The sequence below is a fragment of the Malaclemys terrapin genome, chromosome 1 (genome assembly GCF_027887155.1).
Source record: "Malaclemys terrapin pileata isolate rMalTer1 chromosome 1, rMalTer1.hap1, whole genome shotgun sequence".
NCBI lineage: Eukaryota > Metazoa > Chordata > Testudines > Emydidae > Malaclemys > Malaclemys terrapin.
Window position 1 is genome coordinate 235,380,140 of NC_071505.1, and position 15,566 is coordinate 235,395,705.

The window sequence follows — 15,566 nt, forward strand, 5'->3', positions numbered from 1 at the left end:
TAAGAATAAATATCCATTAAGGGGAAAGCTAGAACAAGGAGCCCAATACTCAGGGCTTAAAAGCTGGATAAGGTAGTTTGGAGAGCACTACTGTAAGCTGCCACACAAACACAATTGGTCTCAGCCTAGCACAGCTATTTTTATTACCCTCAAAAACTTGGATGACTAGCAAGTGACAGCCTATTCGAAAACATTCTAGAGGATCCCTGATGCTTATTCTTTTAAGATACTAAGGGGTGCGCCCTTTCTGAGCACCCCGGCAGGCATTCTAGGACCGGAGGGATGGAATAAGAGCTGGCTGTCCATCCTGTGTATTGGTAGTTCAACTTGTCCCAGGTATAATGGCTTGTTCTAGAAAGGGATGCTTTTGGGATTGGTGACAGGTACTCTGGTCAAATGACTTTGCCACATCAGGAATATCAGGGAACCAGGATATGAGATGAGTTTTTCCTAGAGTGCTATCTGTCACCAGATGTTTCGTCAGTGGAAACCAAGGAAACTCTATATCCCATGTCCCAAACTCCAGGACTGTCTGGTCAGGATGAAAGTTTCCTTCTTTGCCTAAACCTTTTGCAGGACCAGTGAATGAATGGGAAGGGGTGGAATGCTGTATATCAGTGGGCCTCTCAAGCTAAATAAGAACATGCCCATGGCATAGGCTTGCAGTTTCTAGTACAAGAAGCAGAATCTGAGGAATCTGATATTTTCTACTATACGCTATTGGAGATGTCCCACTGGGAGCACACTGTCTGAAAAGTCTTTGGGGTTAAGACCCACTTTCCTGGACACAGCTCCAGACATATCAGCCAGTCCACTCAGAGATCCTGCAAGATGGACTGCCTTGATGGACAACAGGCACTGCGCCTTCCAGTGTATTAGAATAGACACCACCAGAACAAGTCTCTCTCTTCTGGCACATCGTTGTTGGACAAAACCTTTGCTGTGAGAAAAGTGCCCTAAGGACTAAGCCAATTATCGCTCTGATCGTCAGGAGGTGCAGATGGGCATACTGGTTACAGTGGACTCATGCAGTCTCTTCAATCACTGCCATCATGGCTAAGAGGAGGAGAGGGAGATGGGTCTCTGACCATTCTAAATGATACCTGTAGGGGAGTAGAGGCATGTCTAGTACCCTTTCCATTCCCTAACTCCCAAGAACAGGGGCTATTTTGAGAGAGGAAAAGGGCTGGCTCTTTTCCCTTCAAGCCTAGACACAGGCTGAGCTCAGCAGAGATGGCTGAAGGATGAAGATGGGCTGGACAACGGGGCTCTTTATTCTATTGTTTATGTTCTTATACTGTGCTCATCAAGGTGATATCTGAATGCCTCATATCTCCTGCTCCCTGACTGCACCTGCATCCAGTCCTCCAGGCTGGCCCTCGAGGACCCTACTGAGGTAAGCCCATCTGCCTGTTGCCAGCTTTGGAAAGGTGATCCCAAGTGGTGGCCCTTTCTCGGGAGCAGAATGAGTCCAGAGAGCAGGCAGGGTAGAAAGAACCAAAAAAAGGAGAGGACCATTGCTGACCTTCAGGTTCCACATTCCTGTCTGAGCCTCTTTAAGGATGCTTCTGCCTCCATGCTGATCTGTGACCTGAGAATAACTCCCTCTGAGACTGTGAGGCGGAGAGAGACTCCAGAGTGCAGGGAAAATAAGGCATGGAAAGCTTCCTGTATTCCAGCAAGCGAACAGTTGCAGACCATTTTAGATTGCTGGGGCCCCTCTCACAATGTTTGCAATGACCATTTGAAAATATGTTTGAATACAATTATTGAAATTTTCAATTTGCTTTTCATTTGAAGCTTCTAACAAATTTCCCCCTCTTACCTGGGTCAAGTTGGTATGATGCAGAAGAAATTGTACAAGGCAAATCATTTGTTGCTTGACTGTATAACATTCTACCAATGAGACTATAAGAACAGCTCTGTGATTTATCATGCTTCTAAATATGCCAGTATTATCTGCTTAACAATACAAGCAAAAGGATAGTATTTAGTACCATCTATTGCCTGCTCCACTATTTTTAATAGTTTGATTTTGATTGTGCCATTTAATTTGCATTTCATTTTACATCATTAACAACTTTACTGAGGACAACTCATCATCCATCAAGAAAGAAGATGAGAATATGTTAAATAATTCCTGAAAGTAAGTGATTGCGTTGGTTAAAAGAATAAGGACTGAGAAACTAAGAGAATTTGTCACTGAGAGAATTTGAAGACCTTCATGATTTATCACTATAAAAAATACAGTGGGTGTTTTGGCTTAATATTCTAATTTTTCTGTTGATAAATAATTAAACAATCAATTATGGGCCAGACTCAGATACCCTTACTTACAGTGAGTAAAATCTTACTCCTCTCATAGTCACAGAGTAAGGGACACAACATAAATAAGGGTCTCAAGCCAGGGCTGCCGAGAGCGGGTTTGGGACCCGGTAAAAATTTTTTTCAGGCCCCCCAGCAAGGGCGGACCGGCTAAACAGGGCCGACGAGAGGTGTGGGAAGCCGGGCTCCGGGCCCCCTTCCGGACCGCCAGGCCCCGGTAATTTGTACCTGCTCCCCTCCCCCCCTCGTCGGCCCTGGTCTCAGCATTTGGCCCATTGAATTTAAAATTTACTGCTGGATAGGAAACAGCAAAGTAAAGAATCACTTTGGTGACTCATGGAAAGAAAGTTGAAAAACTAGCCACAGTACGTTAGATGAATACTTCAACGGTCGCAAATTACAAGGGCCAGGCTTGTTCTGCCACCTCCATCCCCAACCTGAGTAGGTTATGGATACATTCAGAACAAAGTTTCATTGATTTGACTATAGTTCATTAATCATTCATGAAAGATTTTAACTGTACCCCAAGACTATGAGACAAAACAAGATTTCTGCCAGCAGTAATCATGTTCAGATTCTCATGCTCTGGAGATTGCATCTCTTCTCTTCATCCTTTATTGCAATGAGCTGGTGCTGGGGAACACAATCAGCAGATATTCAGGTTTCAGTGTGTATTAAATGAGCTACCAAAACTACTTGAAGTGCCACAAGTTGCAATCTGTTGTTGTAGGGAAATCAAAAAGGAAATTAAATGTCTTCATTGTAATTGGGACTGAGCAGCGAGCTAGTTCATTGTAATTGGCATGAAGCAGTGAGCAGAACAAGTTGAATGGAGCTGTTGAGACAGACATCCTGGAGAGTTAAAGTGGACCCAGAAAGCTCTACTTTTTTTATTTACTGGGAACAGAGTTGCTACATAAACCACTGAGTTTGCAAGGATTTTTGGAAAACAGGCTAATTAAAGGTACTGAAAAATGTTCTGATGGGCTGTAAGAGTGTCTTTGAGACACAGTAGCCACACACTGAAGTGTATGCACTTACACCTAGAGCACACACTTTGGCACATGAGATCCAGCTAGCTTGTGGTGGGTATATGCAGTTACTCTGCTGTCAATTTTTACTCTCCTGAGGACTAGCTGCTGGCCATTAGTACAGTAGGTTAAATGTACTGTGCCAAATTATGCTCTCTGTTATGCCAGTATAATTCCATAGACTTCATTAGGGTTGTACCATTGTAAGTGAGAAAAGAATTTGGTCCATTGCCTCCTTGAACTTTATTCAGTTAACATAATGGACGTAACTGCACTTGGTATATTCCAGTTCAACTTGTTTGTGTTCCTCTATTTATAGGTTCCACCTCAGCCTAGTAATCAGAAAGGCTATGATCATAAAGACAATTATTTGGACTACAGAGTGTGCCTTTGCCCCTTCACTTCAAGGCACTGATACACAGGAAGAACTACATGATAAGGCATTTGTTATTTAAATTAGCATCTGTTGCAAAAGGAAGCAGACACAGATATGTATATTTCAACTTCTATTAAAAGCTGTCAAACCTGATATGAGGTTAGCTGCATTCCAATATTATTAGAATATACAGAAGCTTGGGAGTCACATCAGATCAAATGTCCTTTCATGAGGCCTGTCAATCAGACTTTACCTTGTTTGCAATGCCTGTATTTAGGCAGTGGGCGGGTTTTCATCTTTCTTTAATTTTCTCTCTTTTTATTTTTAAGATCAGAAACACATTTTTTCTGATCTAAAAGGCCAGAAGGGTCAACTGTGATCATCTGCTCTGACCTCCTGTATAACACAGACCACAGGCTTCCCTGAATTAATTCCTGCTTCTAGTTCAATAACTGTGGCTGAATTAGAGCGTATCTTTTAGAAAAACATCCAATCTTGATTTTAAAATGATCAGTCATGCAGGATCCACCACAACCCTTGATAAATTGTCCCAAATGGTTAATTACCCTCACTGTTAAAAATTTGCACATTGTTTCTAGTCCAAATTTGTCTAGCTTCAGTTTCCAGCCATTAGAAGTGACACCTTTGTCTGCTAGACTCAGAAGCCATATATTATCACATTTCTGATCCCCATGTAGCTACTTATAGACTGTGATTAAGCCACCCCTTAAACTTATTTTTGATAAACAACATAGCTCCTTAAGTCTATCACAACAAGGCATGTTTTCCAATCCTTTAATCATTTTCATGGTTCTTCTCTGAACCCTCTCCAATTTATCAACATCCTTCTTGAAGTGTGGATATCAGGACTGGGCATACTATTCCAGCAGTGATCACATCAGAACCAAATACAGACGTAATATAACCTTCCTACTCCTACTTGATATTCCTCTGTTTATACAACCAAGAATTGCATTATTCCTTTTGACCCAGGACTGCACTGGGAGTTCATGTTCAGCTGATTTACTGTATATTATTTCAGCACACTTTATCTTGTTATATTCTTGGCTCTTAATGTTATTCTGAGGATTATTTTTCCAATCTGTTTTTTTTCTGAGAGTTTTAAAAATAATTTGTAGATATATAGTTTGAGTGTTTCTTCTGTAAATCTGCAATAGCTATGTGTTGGTGGTGGTTTCATTATCCAGTCAATGTTATTTAAGGTTCAGAAGCTAAAAAGTTACTCAATTTTCTAATTTTGTGTTGTCCCCACTAGAGCTACGTTTCAAGAAATCATAAAAATCTTTCTTAATTTTGTGATTTTTGGGGGGGAGTGGGAGGCTTTCAACTCCCAAATATTTGTTTGCCACCTTGGGCTTTTTAATCAGTATATTTCTGGAGTTTGTTGTTCATTTTCTCCTTCATTGTCTCTTAATCCTTCTTCATCTTAAGGGGCAGTGTGGTCTAGAGATGTGAGTCTGGAATTAAGACTTAAGAGATCTGGGTTCTAGTCCAGACTCTGTCTCATCATGTGGCTTTGAACAAGTCACTTAATCTGTCTGTCTTAATTTCCTTGTCAATATCATAGAGATGATGATAATAATAGCTAAGTACCTCTCAGGGGTATTGTATTAACTAGTTAATATTTGTAATGCCAAATTTGCTGCATACATAGTATTAGCCATTTAGCAAAGTTTACATACTGACAAATGTTGATTTTTCTATTTTTCTATTCTGCCTTTAGAACTCCATAAAGATCTATGGCCAGATTCTTTGTATACACATGTAGCATTCCAACTGACACAAGTTACTTTGGATCCTACTTGTCTACGTCAAAAAATATTAAAGTTTGTTCTATCTTATATTAATAAAATTACTAATGCCTGGTGACACTGGGGAAAATTCTCTGTCAATTCAGGGAAGTAGCAATTAATTTGCGAAAAGAAAAAGTCTTCTTTCAAAGGAGGATTCTCTTAATCCAAGACAAAAAAAAAAAAAAAAAATTAGTGAAAGTGGCACTGAAATTGTGAACACATCAGGGGAAACTACCCCAAACTTCAACAGAATGCCATAGTTTTAAACAAATCATTAGCAAGCCTGAGAATTTAAGTTAAAGTTGGACTATTCCAAAAAGCCAAACACATGAAATTATGGAACGCAGATCTAGATACCCCAAGTATTCTTAACTTTGTCCCTGTCCACTGTCATCACTGTTTGTGATATTTTGTAAGTATCGAAGTATTTTAGTCACTGCCCAAACTGTCAGGAGGCATGAGAGAAGACAAGAGGTGAAATCCTGTCTTCACTGAAGTCAATTGCAAAACTTCCATTGACCTCAATGGGTGCACGATTTCACCCAAGGTCCTTGCCCTGGAGAGTTTACAATAGCGGTTCTCAAACTTCTTTTGATGATCTGGCAGATGGACCCTTCTCCAGGTCCCTTTGCAATGTCCTAAAGCAGTTGTTACTGTGACTCCTTTCTTCCGTCATTTCTGTTTGTTCTTTTTATTCCTTCTTGTCTTTTCTCTTTGTCTTGTCTTTTTTCTTTCGTATTCTTTTTGCTCTTTGACACATATTTAGCTGACTCTGTCCCTGCTCCCTGCTGTCAACCCTTCTGGTACCTCTGATCTTCTCCCTCCTCAGACTTCCACTCGTGCTGAGGAGGGGCATCCTGGTACCACACCAAGCCTTAGTTAAATACAGAGGAGCAGAGAAGTGTAGCTTGGCTGCACCTGGAGCCTTTTCCCTGGTATATGTAGGCTGCTCCCACAGATAGTTCCTGTAGAGAGATACTGGGGGCAGGGGAGAGAAGGAAGACAGATGGCTTTCAAAGAGCTGCCTGCTATGTTATCTGCAGACATGGCAGCACTTTTGCAGTGAGCAGGAGGGGCAGATCTGGGGAGGTTCTGCAGCTTTCCTCAGCAAAACTCATCTTCTTTGCCTCATGTCTCTGCCTGACTAATCTGTTGCCTCTGGAGGGAGAGCTACTTCTCCAGCACAGGAAACACTGACTTACACTAAGGAGACATAGACAGATAAGGGATGGTAGATGAAATGTAGCAGCATGCAAGCAATTGAGTGGTGGAGTTAGCTCATGCCTTGTGAGCGTCATGGTTTTTTTTTAATTTATTATTGCTTGTTAACAATAAGCAATAAGTCTCCTCTCTTTGGCAGGAGAACTAGTATTTATGGTCTTCATAGAAGAAGTGTTTTAAGGAGATGAGCAGAGGATGGAAGCATGACATGGGTTTCATGTATAGATGTTCACATAGAAGAAGGAATGGAAATGAAGGGGGACAAGGAGATGGGAGGCAGCGGTTAATTGCGCTGCTTTAGAGGATATGACCGTGAAATGAGAGGTGCAGGGGCTAATTTGTGAAGGGCTTTGATTTAAATTTGACATGGAAGGCAAGGGAAAACAAGTGAAAGAGTTTAGTGTTTGATCCAAAGCCTTTTAAAGTCAGCAGAAGTTGTTGAAATGACTTCATTCATTTTTGGATCAGACCCTTCGTGACTGGGGCTGGACATGGTCAGATAGCAGGCAATATAGATAATTTCAGTGGAAGAGTTTTTGGTATACCGAAGAAGACAAGGCCAGGTTTTAGGAAGCCAGAGATGAGGAGGTTGCAGTAGTCAAGGTGAGAAATCCTCAGGCTTGGACAACAGTTGTGATGGTGGGAATAGACAGAATTTGGAGAAGTTGTAAAGAAACCACTTTATTTAGCAGCATCAATATAGGGAGCGAAGAAAGATGTGCTTGTATTTGTTTACTTTACAGTCTATTTTTAAGTGTTTGCTACTAGAGAAGAACCCAAATCAGAACATGATCTATTGTGAACCTCACCAAACTTTGGGGAAGTCTGTGATTTGGGCCAATCTCTAATTTATGTTATCACTGTGAGTCATGGCAACAGTATTCAGATTTAGAGCTTGATCCTGCCTTCCATACACTGAATCTGATTTTGTAAGACAGGCCCTGATGTGAGCCAAGTTTGGCAGGATCAGACTGCACTCTTATGTTGTCTTATCTGTCAGTTTCAGTAAGGCAATCTTGGTCTTCTTGTCATTCCTTGCTAAAGTGCAAATGTAGATGTCACAAAGCTTTTAGAGTGGCACCTTAGAGACTAACAAATTTATTACAGCCACTGGGCTGTAGTCCACAAAAGCTTATGCTCTAATAAATTTGTTGGTCTCTAAGGTGCCACAAGTACTCCTGTTCTTTTTGCGGATACAGACTAACACGGCTGCTACTCTGAAACAAAGCTTTTAAAATCAGTACAGGCAAACCACAGCATTGCTGAAAATTGGCTCCATTGACTTATTTAAATCTTGCTCCAGATTTTAGTTTGGTTTGATGCCAAAAGGATCATTCCTTTAATATGCAGATAATAATGGACTTACCCGGGGTAAGTGAAGTTCATATTAATAATGAGGATGATTTTTTCCAATCAAGAAATATAGTCACATTATTTACAGAACAGAGGGATGAGCAAACCAGTCCAGATTAAGGAAGGGCTGGCCTGAGGCTTCACCCATCCCTCAAACCAAACATTTTTTATTTTCATTTTTGCTCATCTTTGCTCTCCTTGGTTCAGGTCAGGATCAGAAGCCAAAGTGCCAAAATACCATGAGATAGGTTTCTTGTACTATGCAGAATGATCATGAACAGATTGTTCTCAAAGGAAAGTTTTTTTTACAAGTTTCCCAGAACATCTTGGAGAACAACTTAGTTTGAAAAAGACAGGTTTTGACTAAGCTTTTGGATTTTTTTTTTAATCAATTGAAATAAATGGCAAAACTCCCATTAATATTGGTAGTTCAGAATCAGACCCTAAACCTCTTGTTTCCAAACCTTTAAACCCAGGTCTGATGTTGAAAAGATGTTTGCTTTGTGTTTTTTTAGGTCTGATTGTTCTCATCTCTCTGCTCATTGTCATTCCTGAGTAGGCACCAAGTATAGCACCAACGAAGAGGTGCATAGAGGGAGTACTATGCTGAAATGACCAGATGTGTGTACATTCTCTGGCTATGGCATATGCAAATGCAATTAGCATCCTGTTATGCAAGATACCTGACTAAAAATAGTTCTGACGACTAACAGATTGCATGGCCCTGTTCCAATTTACCTAATGGATCTATTTTCTTTTTATGCACCTGGCTGTGCTCTGTGATTGGCTGATATTAGACTTCATAAAGCCCCATAATATCATCTAAGATCTTATGGCAAAAAAGCAGGTAGCCATTTTGCTCCCAGTTTCGGAACTAATTACAGATTGAAATAAGTAACTGTTTCAAATTACCTGGGTCTTTTAAATTCAAATGTAGAGGCTGTATTTACTTGGATTTATTTAGCTTTGTTAAAAATGATTTGACTCTGGAGAAGTTTATGTGCATGGCCTTTCTTTTCATTACAAATTTTAACTTTGTATTGATGGTGAGTGCATGGCCAGAAATGCAAGACATAGTATTGTCCGATAATGTAGGCTGTAGTAAAACATATTCACTAAGCACAACTTGAGGACTTCTAAAAACAAATTATTTTCTGCTGGGGGATATATAGTTGTATTGATTGTGATTGAGTGACTGGACTAATGTACTATTGCTTCATTCACAAGGATGGGAAAGAGCTGCTAGTTTTCAACTAGTGTCTAAATTCCTGTGCTACTGGGAATCCTGACAGCATCTTATTAATTTTGGATTATATTAAAGCTAAGAATCATTAGTGTTTAATGCTATATTTTAGATGGAAGGAAACTTACATACGTATTAGTCTAATAGTGTGATCCTGCAGTGTTTGTCTATTTCTATCAGTGCCTAAAGAAGGCAGCTATTTATATGTAAAAGCTGCTCTAATTTTTCCTTTTGTGTAACTTACATAGACAAAATGAACGTATTAAGTAGCATTTGAGATAATTATTCATTGATTTCCTATGTACCCTGTATATAGCTCTTTAATCTTCATAAAATATTTACCTGTTCTTGCTAAGAGATGTCCATATCATTATTAATCAAACTATTAAAACTCAGTTCTTTTCTTCAAGTACACCAGGAGTTTGAGTCTGGAGCCACATTTCTCAGACCAGGTTTTGATTGCTTCTTCAACTTCTGTTTATACAATTTTACAAAATTTTGGCAGGAATCAAGAGCACATACCAGGGTGTTGGCTTTTATGAATCCCTTGGGATGTGAAAGTCAAGCTGACTGGTTGAACTTTGGTTACATATTCCAGACAAGCACAATGACTCTATTTATTCAGACTTGGCAGCCTGAATGTAGATTGACTCTGTGGGTAATAAATTTTCACAGCCACAAAACTTCAGCGGCAACCAACCTGATCCTGAGAAGAAAAATGCATTCAAGGAAACAGACTTGGGTTGCAAAAATATGTTAGATTATTATTCCATGTATGTATAGCAGTCAGTTAATTTATTTGGCCATTGATTGACATGAATTGCAGAAGTAAATCCAGAGAGTTTTTTCCGTTAAAGGCTCTGCTTTCTGTTAGGAAATTTTCATATTGTAAAAGGACAAAGAAGAAAAAATGAATTGTTCACATTACCATTGGCAATCTCCTTTTAATGTTACACCCAAGACTGATTTAAGTTATCCAGTGACCTCTACAATGAAGAGCAGAGTATTCTAATGGGAATGTTTCATGTGCCATTCCACACTTCAGGGAACCAAGAGGCAATAACCACCACAGTTCAGTACTCTGAACAATCTTAAGTACAGTTTTGACATCTTCATGCTACAAAGCATCAGACACTTTCTGAGAGAGATGATGACAAAATTATTACTCTATGCATTATAAATCAAAAGGAAGTGGCTCTTTAACTTGTAGATTTATGTTAACGACCGAGCTATCTGTTAATTGTGTGCTCTTTAGATATTGATTGGGGATTAAAAGGTAAATTTTCTTCAATGTGTGTGAAATAAAATATGCCAACTGGAAATTTTCCTTCTACATATCAGTTTCTATGATCACTGCCTGTAAAATTAAAATGATCAGTTTAAATGGATAAACTATGCTCATTAAAGGAGGAAAATACATTTATGTAATTAAAGTTGACTGTCTAATATGTGTGGATAATGTAATTACTGTAGGCTCGCTTACACACTCAGTTCAACGCCATCCTCTTTTGCCTCCCCATAGCTCCCAAGTCTGTGAATCTTGCTTATTGTAACCCCTGGAACACAGTCTACATCCAACAAGGCCTTGGTCACTCTACTGAAGCTCTTATTCACATATCCATTTCCCATCTTGACCTTTGTATCCCCATCATTCATGCTCTCTTGCTTTGTCACAATTCTCCAAACATCAGTGTTGACATGTATCAGCTCCTCTCCTCACCTGCATAACCTCAGCATTTTTCATTGGCTTCTTGGATATTTCAAAATCAAATACAAAATCTCCCTCCAAATTTTGAATTCTTGTTAAAAAAATCTTTTTTCATGATTTAAGTAATGGCAAAAAAGCTTTCTAGTTCTTGTAAAATTTCCCCTCAATTAACTGAATGATTATAATTATTCTGAGGGATAATAGCAATTAGTTATATAAAAAACTGAAATTCATTCATATATTTTTCTCTGTCCCCATTCCTTCCTCTTCCTCTGACTCAAATCTGAGAGTAATGGGTAAGGTAACAGTCACGGAATAGGAAGTAAAATAGGCTTCTGGGTAAAAACCTGGTAAACAGCAGGGGATAAATGTCAGCTACAGGGGTGGAACCAAGCCATGAAGTTCAGATGGAGATAGGTAGTTGTAAACTGTGAATCTGGCTGGAGAGTGATTACTCCCATTTAGGCACATCTCTTGCTAATCAGATGAACATTTACTACTTTTCTCATCAACAAGGGAAATTACTAAGGATTATTTGTATTATGGTAGTGCCTGAAGGCCAGCTCAGGGCCCCATATTGCTAGGCACTGTATAAATACACAACAAGAAAGAGCCCATTTCCGGAGGATCTTATGATCTAAGTATACAAGATAGACAATCCATGGGAGTAAAGAAGTGTGATTATTTCCATTTTGCAAATGAGGAACCAAGACACAGAGAGCTTCAGCAACTTGCTCAAGATCACTTTGGTAAAGCCAGGAAGTGAACTCAATCTCCTCAGTTTCAGACCAGTGTCTTAACCACAAGACCAAATCGCCGCTGGGAACAGTTTTAGGAAATCAAGTGTTCATAACCAGGGCTGGCTCCAGCATTTCTGCTGCCCCAAGCAAAAAAAAAAAAAAAAAAAAAAAAGAAAAAAGCCGCGATTGGCGGCGGCAGTTCAGCGGCAGGTCCTTTGCTCCTAGAGGGAGCGAGGGACCTGCCGTCCCCGAATTGCTGCAGGTGCCGCCCCTCTCCCTTGGCTGCCCCAAGCACCCGCTTGTTAAGCTGGTGCCTGGAGCCGGTCCTGTTCATAACATATAAAATGATTTAGCTGAAATCGTTCAAAATAGGGGACTAGCTTCTCAGCCTGCTTCAGTTGATTTATACCTCTTTGGTGGCACAAGGCAGCCATAATGTTGTCTTACCTATCCAGTGGCAGAAAAATTCTTGGGTGGCAAAGAACCACTATAGAGGGTAATTCTCCTGACCCCTGATATAGAATATATATCCAGGGAAATGGGACAAGGTCAAAGAATTTCTACACTTCCACACTTGTGCAATGTTCCCCCATTCCCGAATGGCCCCTGGAGGGCATAGGGAGATGATATAAGTCAGAACTGCCTTGAAGATGCTCTAATTTACATTGAGGAACACCTTAGTTCCTGGCCACCCAGGGGACTGGTGGGAAAGAGGGCAAAAGTGGCATTAAGCACAGCTTGGAGGCAGCCCAGGATTGGGGTCAAGATCTCCAGGATTTCTAAGATAATTAAACTGAGAGGGAGAGTAAATATTTAGGAACAATGATGCAAACAGATTCTATAGGATATTGATGATTTAGCTGATTGGTCCTGCAGACGGCAAAAGGGGGTCAGTGTCTAAAATATAAAATAATTAATCTGAGATGGAGGAACCACTCCAAGGAAGATGTGCTAAATGGAGCTATCTTCCAGCACACTGATAAGGAAAAAGGGGCAACGGAGTAAAAGTCATTGAAATCATTAATGCACTGTACACTAATAATTAAAAAGGTAAAGAAGATATTAGGTGGTATAAGCAGAGAAATAGATCATACAAAACAATAAGGCGACATTGTAATATTCTATCGCACGGTACTTAGTATTCCAGAAGCTAACATTCACAATACCAGTTGCTAAGCCATAGGAAAGGTATTATTAGCTTGAAGATGTTGTGGCATGGGGAGAAAAAGACACCAGGTCTGTGGAAGTAGGCAGGATTTAACAACAAATTTCCCCCCCCAAAATGTATTATGTTCTTATACCCTGCATTCCTTGATTAGCATACACCTTCTTATTTATACCTATCTCCATTTGCCATGGGAAATATAGATCCATATGCCTATTTTCTACCATTTGCAGAAACAGCTACCCTGTCCCATGTTTCCATGACTCCAAATCCCATCCTTAATTGAGACTCATCTCTTCTTCCTTAACTCAGTGGTTTACTGTGACTCCTAAATCCTAACTTTTTCTCCTAAAACACATAAATCCTACTCCTTGAACCCAACAATTCCTTGGGCTCAATTACTGTTCCCAAAACATCCTCCTTGTCCCTTATGTCACCTTGCCCTAGTCTGTCTACGTACTGTACATTAAACTGCCTAGACATGCAAGAAAAGTAATTAACTTGGACATGTTTCGGGATCCCTTGCATGAAATACATTACACAAAAAGAAATTTTATAAATATGATAAACAACTTTAATCCATGCGCTGAATCTTCTTAACACCCAACTGTTTTATTCAAAATTGGTGAAATATTAGTTTATCTAATATAAATATCAAAAGGGTTTGACTTCTTTATAGTTTGCAGCATGTTTTAAAATACCAACACTTAGGCTATGTCTACACTATGAGCTAGGGGTGCGATTTTGAGTTGAATCAACTTACTCGCACTAGCTCTCATTGAGCAAGAGCACTAAAACCAGTAGTGTGGCTGCAGTAGCATGGGCAGCGGCGGCATGGGCTACCCGCCCCAAGTACTACCCATGGGGTCCACACAGGTTTGTATTCTGGGTGGCTAGCTCATGCTGCTGCTCACTGCTGTCTGTGCTATTGCGGCTACACTACTATTTTTAGTGCTCTAGCTCAGTGTTTCGCAACCTTTTTGATACCAGGGACTGGCTTGCTGCCTTTCTAAACTGTGTCAGGGAAATCTCAGGAACTGGCGCCGGTCCATAGACCAGAAGTTGAGAAAAACTGCTCCAGCTCAGTGGTTTTCAACCTTTTCCATGTGCAGACCCCTAAAAAATTTCAAATGGAAGTGCGGACCCCTTTGGAAATCTTAGACATAGTCTACGGACCTTTGGGTGCCCGCAGACGACAGGTTGAAAACCACTGCTCTAGTGCAATAAGATTTAGCGTGACTATGTCTGTATGAACTGGGAATCACACCCCTAGCTTCAAGCGTAGATGTAGCCAAACTAAAGAGAAATTAAAAGAATGAGATCAACCTTTTCACACCTGGGCACCTAAAGTTATGCACCTAAATTCATGTACTAACATGTAAGTGGCCTGGGTTTTAGAAGTACTGGGCACCTGCAAATCCCATTGACTTCAATGGCAGATGCAGGAGCTGAGCACCTTTTGAAAATCAGGCCATTTTTATTTTTGGTGCCAGATATAGATTTAGGACCCTTACTTTGGACACCCAGGGTTGAAGATTTTGACCTGAGTCTTTAATACAGAATTCTTTTTTATTTAAAAAACAGACTTATCCAAAAATATTTCCGCATTACATCAAGCTAATAAATCAAGAGCAGTGTAGCACATTTCCACTAAATACAGTAGTTAAAACAAACAATCTGGCATGAAACAAGCACATCTGGTTTTTCATTTACAGTACTTCAAATTATTTTGATAACCTCTACACATACTTTAGAAGTAATAGGGTAATATTACTTGAATAAATCAGTCTTGGTATTAAACATTATACAGATTACATTTGAATTTAGTAGCTCATACCTGATTATTCTCTTCTTCATCACTACTTAACTTGAGGTCATCTTCTAGCATTCTGGAGAAAGAATAATAGAAAAAGTACATTTTAATTACCCAAATAATTAGACATGAAGTATTATATTTGTTGCCAACTAGCTTGTTAACTTGTTGTTGACTATTAATACTCGAGGAAACCAATTGATTATTACAGTAGCAATGGATTTTGAGAATATTATGGTAATTAAAAGCATTACATGACAGATTTTAAATGTTATAAAAGAACATTTTTGATACTGACAGGTGTGCATTCCCCAACAGAGGAAAAGATTACTCCATTAGGGTTAGAACTTACAAAGAGCTTTCTAGTAGATATTTACACTGGCAGTGTTGTGACATCAAATAAGACTGACCTCATGTTTCCCAAAGGCCATTTTTTTTTGCTCAATTACAGCCTTGAAGCAATGCTGACTTATCGCTTGAAATAATTAAAATAATACTATAATGCCATAAAGCTCAGAAGAATTTGTCCATATCATTTGAAAATAGACAAGAACTCACCTTTTCTAATGGGGATTTCACCCCTTTTCCCCAAACCACCACCAAAATATTTAAATTTGTGTGCAAAAAAAGGAGCTTGTTTTCAACCTCTTAGAATTTTATTGCAACCTAGAGTTAAATAACTAGCAGTTAAAGGAATTTAGGACATGTGAAGACTTTCCCCACTATTTGAAAGGTCTCCAGTGAAGAGATCCTACTCTTTAAAAAAAAAGCGTCTAA

The 15,566-nt window shown here is 39.5% G+C and overlaps 1 protein-coding gene across 1 annotated transcript in view; it reads right to left on the reverse strand.

Annotated features, from left to right (window-relative positions):
• AFF3 (ALF transcription elongation factor 3) overlaps positions 1-15,566 on the reverse strand; it is a 452,244-nt gene that overhangs the window by 95,487 nt on the left and 341,191 nt on the right. The window contains exon 8 of the mRNA XM_054009691.1: positions 14,814-14,865. Within this exon, the coding sequence (XP_053865666.1) occupies positions 14,814-14,865 (52 nt within the window). The remainder of the gene's footprint in view (positions 1-14,813; positions 14,866-15,566) is intronic.